This window comes from Zerene cesonia, chromosome 9 (genome assembly GCF_012273895.1).
Source record: "Zerene cesonia ecotype Mississippi chromosome 9, Zerene_cesonia_1.1, whole genome shotgun sequence".
Taxonomy (NCBI): Eukaryota; Metazoa; Arthropoda; class Insecta; order Lepidoptera; family Pieridae; genus Zerene; species Zerene cesonia.
The window spans coordinates 3,096,777-3,103,463 of NC_052110.1; the positions used below are offsets into that span (position 1 = coordinate 3,096,777).

The 6,687-nt window shown below is 30.0% G+C and overlaps 1 protein-coding gene across 2 annotated transcripts; it reads left to right on the top strand.

Annotated features, from left to right (window-relative positions):
* Positions 1-1,516: 1,516 nt before the first annotated feature.
* On the top strand, positions 1,517-6,257 carry LOC119829066 (vesicle-associated membrane protein 2-like). Of its 2 annotated transcripts, XM_038351435.1 has the most exons (7): positions 1,517-1,630; positions 2,892-3,033; positions 3,586-3,664; positions 3,795-3,874; positions 4,056-4,107; positions 4,687-4,770; positions 5,793-6,257. In XM_038351435.1, coding segments are annotated over exons 1-7 (441 nt in total). In that variant the 5' UTR covers positions 1,517-1,628; the 3' UTR covers positions 5,795-6,257. The 2 variants fall into 2 exon arrangements, with proteins under 2 accessions (XP_038207363.1, XP_038207364.1); XM_038351436.1 differs by lacking the exon at positions 5,793-6,257 and having other exon boundaries at positions 4,658-4,770.
* Positions 6,258-6,687: the final 430 nt, after the last annotated feature.

The following is a 6,687-nucleotide window of genomic DNA, read 5'->3' on the forward strand; positions in this document are numbered from 1 at the left end:
CGATTTATTCCAATCTTATCCACCTTAGTATCAACGGCGCAGTTTTAAAATTGTATTGTTTTATTGTATTACATGCATTAAGTGCCGATGTACGAGTCATTACAACAACGAACTTTCAAACAAGGCTTCGGCTATAAAATATCGACTTCTTTGCCTGATTGCGAATTATAATAAATTGTAGTATAATAAATAGACAATAATAAAACATACGATATACAGATATATTAAGCTAAATACTAAGTTAATTAGCTGGCATTTATTGAATAATAGCTTGATAATGGATTTAAAACGTAATTTGTTTGTTATTTGTCGGTTCCCTGGAAGAAATGGCTTATATAAAATGGCTATAAGACCGCCAATTTTATACAAAATCCTTTGTCACAATTATTATGTTATATTTTGTATTTTTTGTGTATACAATGAAGAATAAATACTAAAGTAACTATTTATAGGGTTCAAATTATAATCATGTGACAGTTAACGTGGCTCTGGCTACTAGAGTATATATAATTTATTCCTATAAAAAGGTTAACCACATTTCAGGGCGGAGGTACCACTCCAGATTTTAAAACGGAACCAAATGATTTTTTTTTCAAACAATAAAGAATCACGCCAATCGATTGCAACTACTGAGTAATTGAGTGAAAAACGAAAAAGAAATCGTTGAATTAAGAAGCTCCGTTATTTTTGGACACATTATTCTGAAATAAAGACCCCCATGCTTTTTAATTTTCCTGACCAACAGTTCCTGAGATTGGCACGTTTAAACAAACGTATAGATTAATATAGCAAAAATGATAAATAATTCAATCAGGTATATTTCGTGTATAAAGCTTAGATATAAAGTTATGCATAGATAGCAAGATAACAGCTAGTCTATGATAAAGGGGTCTTACCTAATTACCAATATAGTTTATGAATAACCAGGTAATTACATTGAAGCCCATTCATTGAGCAAGTGCAGTGCACGTGCGTCGAACCCTGGACCTACCCCACAAGTGCGCAATCGATGCGGATTTCACGCAGTAACGCGCATGCGCGTTGCGTTCGGTATCATTGCGTAGAGAAGTGCTTTACGAAAAAATATTAAAGTTTATGTTTATATGAATAAAGTCGTAATAACAAATAAAGTCTATATTTCAATATAACCTGTGATGGAAATAGTTATACCTAGTATTGTGGGAATTTATGACAATATACAAAATATGTGTAGAGATTATATTAAAGCTTATATAGCTTACTCCAGAATGAACTATTGGTTAGGAAAATTAGAAACATATAAAATACAAATACAAATAGTTGCAAAATTTGTTCATAGTTGTTTTTATTTGTTACCAAAACACATTTCACAATAACTCCATGGAACTACAATATACTAAATCATTAAATTTCATACAATGAGTATCATTCGTCATCACACTACACTTTTACTAATAAATAGATAAAAAAAAACTCCGTAAATAGTTATATCCAAATATCAACCCGCCATTACTGACGTAAGCGAAGAGATCCGTGCGCGACGTTACTGCGGCCGGCCATTCTGGTTGCGGCAAGCGCGCGCCTGAAGCCCTCGCGAAAGCTCTTTCAGTTCCACCGCTTTGTGCCCGCTTGTTTACTCTTTTTTAAACATGTAAGTATGGTATTTGATGTTTATAGCTATTATATATGTAGATTATTTAGATTAGAGTCTATGTAGATGCTTTCTTTTGGAATGTTTTGTATTTTTTTGGGGTATGCAGAATAAGGACTGAACTTTTTGAGATGTTGAAAGTATTCTGTTTTTCGTAAACGTTTAGAAAGTATTATTTCTTTGACATTTTGAAGTGTTAAAATGTCAAGAAATTGTTTGTAATTATACTGTTACTCAGAGAAAAAAAACTAAAGCTTTTAATATTGTAACGTAGAATGTAATGAGGTCAAATGTTGTGTTAAGTTTTCGCTTTTGCGACTTTACAACGTTATGAATAGAATTTCGCATTACGGTCAAATGCATTATGCATTTACTTTTCATTGAGACTCAAAAAAAAAATGTTATTCTGAATTTAAATTATTGGATAATTATTTCGTAGTTAAAAAAGTTTAAATAAAAATACTGAAAAAAGAAAAATAGAATAACTTTCCTCCACAAGAAACAATATACTAATATGTGTTAATAATTAAATCGTAATTAAAAACATTCGTGTAATATTAAGAAAAAAAACCCTCAGATCATTCTCTTGCATAAGTAACGCTGCCCGTTTTTGTAAACAAGCGCTACATACAAAAGTACCGCATTATGTTAGACTGTGGCACGCTGCCAGATGGCTTATTGATTGATATCATATCACTGTACTGATATCATAGTGTTAAATAAGTTTGGTCATTAAACGATCAATAGTGATGTACGTATTTCAGTTGTGATTAATAATTCTGTTTGTTAACCTTCGAAAATTATTCTATAGTGTGTGACCTTAAACAATAATTTTGTTTATTATTAGAAAAATGTTTATGAGGAGTCTCATTTGTCATGAAAAAATAATGAATGAATAATAACAGTACTTATACTCTTCATTCCAATAGTCAGCTCAAAGAAATAAACACTTAAAACTGTGAAATAAGAAGTCTTAGCAAACTGAGAAGCACAAGATGTGCCTGGAGTAAAAGTAGACTTAAGAAATGAGATAAAATGCTCATAAATTTCCCTGCATATTATTGTTCTAATGAATTTGAGGAAAACTCAGATATTAGACTTTGGTAAACATCTATCGAATAAGTAACATTTAAAAACTAATTACCAAACTATTTGGATGCTTCACTGCTACTCAATCAGTATAATTTTTATTATTAATTAAAATTACATATCGGCTTAATTTTAACAATAAACCATGGTGTCAATTATTCTCTTATTCAAGGGCTGAAGAAGGCAGTGCTCAAGAGGGCCTGGCGCCACCTCAGACAGAGGGGGCAGATGGCGAAATTGTAGGAGGACCGCGGACGCCGCAGCAAATAGCTGCACAAAAGAGGTTGCAACAGACGCAGGCTCAAGTGGATGAGGTTAGATTCGTAATGATTTATATAAAAAAGTAAGGAAGGTATGACTCAAAAAATTGTACTAATTTATGAAAGATAAATTAAATCGGTACAGTGCGATTTGGAATCGTGATATAGATTCCGTACTCATAAGCTAAAGAGATCTCAGAATGACCAACCAGAAGAGCCAAGAGAACTGAGAATGACCGTGCCAACAGTTGCTAAACCTTCATTTTATGTTATTTGTTGTTATAGTGGCAACAGAAACACTATATCATCTCTGAAAAATTTAAATTGTCTAACTGTCACGGTCACTCTCTATCATCACCACATACGACTTGGTGAAAGATGGACAGGCAAACAGACACACAGACAAAAAGACAGAGTATGGTAACAACAACAACCAGCATAGTGACACAAGAATTTTATATATATAGACATAAGTAAGTTAATTTTATAAACAAAACAATGAAAACTAGATTACTAAGAAGAGTATAAATACGATAGACGAATTCAACTCTACCTAATATAAAGAAGAGTCTAATATTTATTAAATGGAATATAATTTACTTTCAGGTGTGTGAAATAATGAAATCAAACGTAGAAAAAGTACTCGACAGAGACGCTAAATTGTCTGAGTTGGATGATAGAGCAAGTAAGTTTGTAGAGCCGTGGAATCTCTATAAAAACTCTACAATTTAATACATTAATATCAAAATTTTTGTCGTTATTTAATTTTTCTCGTCTTTATTTTTCTTCTCTATGATAATCTTCTTTACTTTTAGATGCCCTTCAACAAGGAGCTTCTCAATTTGAACAGCAAGCAAAGAGTTTGAAGAATAAGTTTTGGCTTCAGAATCTCAAGGTATATATGACTCAAATCACCTAATGGTCCATAGTCAGATGTTTTAATAGTGGTTATATTACGTACCAACGTATGACGTAATGAACTTGTGTTTTAAGACATATGGTTATTGATTCTCATAAATGAATCTGAATTAGAGCACTTTTAAATTAATGATTTTGAATGTTGACAACAATTGCAGATGATGATCATTATGGGTGTGATTGGACTCGTTATTATTGGACTCCTTTTTGGTGAGTTAATATATCTTTTGCGATATTGTTTGTTTAAATTTATTAAATAAAATTGAAGGAAAATAGTCAATTGAATAGCGTTAATAAAGCTTGCAATTACAAAGATAAACAAGTTTGTCCAATGGTTATAAAACTTAGTGGTAATTGGCATTATGATAGATATTAGATTCATGGTTAGATATTATTACGTGATTTGTTATTGGCTGATGAAATTCTTCTAAAATCTGCTTCAATCTTTTCTATTAGATGTTGTGATTCTTAACGTGTGTGTGCTATATATTCTTATTTATGTATTTGTCTTTAACGTAGACATTAAATTCATTTCTGCCTAAAAATTACTGTAAGTTTATAATGATTTGTTTCTTTATTCTACTGGCTGCTGAGATAATACAAAATAAATTTGCCTGAATTATTAAAACAATTCAGTAGATTCTTATTTTATTTTTATGTATTGGTGTATTGGAACCGTGGTTTAATGTCTACATATATTGTGTGTCGCAAAGTAGCTTAGAGGCTTCGTGGCGTATGTTTTGCTTACGGCTGTTTGCAGGTGATAACATAAAACAAATGTTTGGTTAGTTCGGTATCGCGGGACGCCGTCTATGCCCAGCATCGCACCTGTACCAGCTACAAACGCTACTCAGATCGTTGCTCCTCCTAAGTGTAAGTTTCTAGAAGATTTTTTCATTCACGGTCATAGCTAAAGTCCATTTTAATGTTGTAAAGAAAACCAGGTAATTATGCTATATAAAACTACATGTTAACATTTAATAAATTTATACGGAATAAAAAAAATTATACGGATTTAGCTGTGACTAAATAATTTTTAAGCATGTCTGCTTATATTAGAATTTCTTATTGACGAGTATTTCTATAGCTGAGAAAATTATTAGTACGATGCATTTAATGATCATGCATGAAAGTTGTTTATAATATTATGAAAAGTTAAATAGATTTTGTATTTTGTCAAGTTAAGTACAACATGAAATTTAAATTCCATCATGTGTTTCAAATGAAATAGACTACATTTGCATTATTTTATTTATTTAATATTGTCATGAAAACATTAATTTATGCACACTCAATAATTTTATTTAAATTTACCTTTCTCTGCGCACAGCACACCTCTATTTCACTTTGCTAACATAACGTAATTCACGATTTATAATTCTTATCACTCAGTTACATCTGTACCATTGAAATAAAGAGAGATGAGAAAGATCCCATTCTTTAATTTTCATTATTGTTTCAGGACATTTTCATAATATATTGGGTAATATTAAATGTTATACGACATACCGATCTGATGATTTTATATTTTATACTCTATTTACACATAAAAATGTAAAGCCCATATTGTATGTACATAAGCGTAATTATTCTTGTAGGCTACTGATTTATAATTATTGAGAAATTATATCAAGTCTGCAATGTTATTTGTGAACTAATGTCATATGTTAAAATACAATAAAATAATAAACTTTGCTAAATTTATCTACCAAAGCTTATAGAAACAAAAATGTGCCAACTCTGCAATTTAAACGCACTCAATACATTTTGTGAAGTTTGAAATTGTATTGTGGACTTTTTTTTAATTGTACTTTTTATATAAATGAAGGCACACAGCCTTGCATTGCCCTAAATATATTTAAGAATCCAACTAATGCATATTATTTGATTTTCAGGAAAATACATGTAAAGAGGATGCCTCAACAAAAAAATAATCATTTAATGTATATTTCAATGTTCCATACATAATTAATTCGTAGATTATACAATGATAAAGAGAATAACGTTTCTTAAAATTTCTCAATGTATAAAATTATTACACGTAATAGTACCTATATGTCTTGATAAAGATGACTAAACAAATCTAGATTCTTTATATGTAAACCTACATAGCTAATCGATACAAATTTTATTATGAACTTAAATTTAAATACAAAATTTCCTTTTCATAAAATTAATATGTTCTAGTAATTTTTGAAAAGTGCCAAAACAGGCAATGTTCCGGTGTAATTTATTTCAAAACTGTAAATAATGTAGATACAATTTTCAAAGTCTAGTAATGTATAACTTTTAACTTCAATTTTAGTAAAAAAAAATATATATTTTACTTCACTCCATTTTAAATAATAATGATTTAATAACTTTACTTTCACCTTTAAGAACAATTACCCAAAATGTTATTGTAACAAAATTAAATCTTATGAGTTATGATTGGTGGAAAAAGCAGGAAATTATATATTATTTACAAAAAATATATTTAACATAGTTACTAATAGAGCTGAGCTATCTCTCAATAATTTGCGTGCCTTTGTTATAAGCTTATAATTATCATTAAAAGTACATTAAGGAAAAACTTATGCATAAAAGGGTTTCATACGGCCTATATACAGTAGTCTAGCATTGAAAGTAATTATGTTTACATTGAACTAGATATTAGGCTATCTTCCGCTTCTTAAATTATTTATATAAGAATGATGAGCGAGAAATGCTAGGGTTAAGATATATGGAATTGAGTATTGTAAGGAAACAGTCTATGGAATTCTCTAGATCTGTCTAATTGACGCTATGGCG

Coding starts and splice junctions, on each gene's coding strand:
- LOC119829066 (XM_038351435.1), top strand. Junction 3,665..3,794: donor TGAGTTGGATGATAGAGCAA/GTAAGTTTGTAG, acceptor CTTTACTTTTAG/ATGCCCTTCAACAAGGAGCT. Junction 3,875..4,055: donor TTTGGCTTCAGAATCTCAAG/GTATATATGACT, acceptor CAACAATTGCAG/ATGATGATCATTATGGGTGT.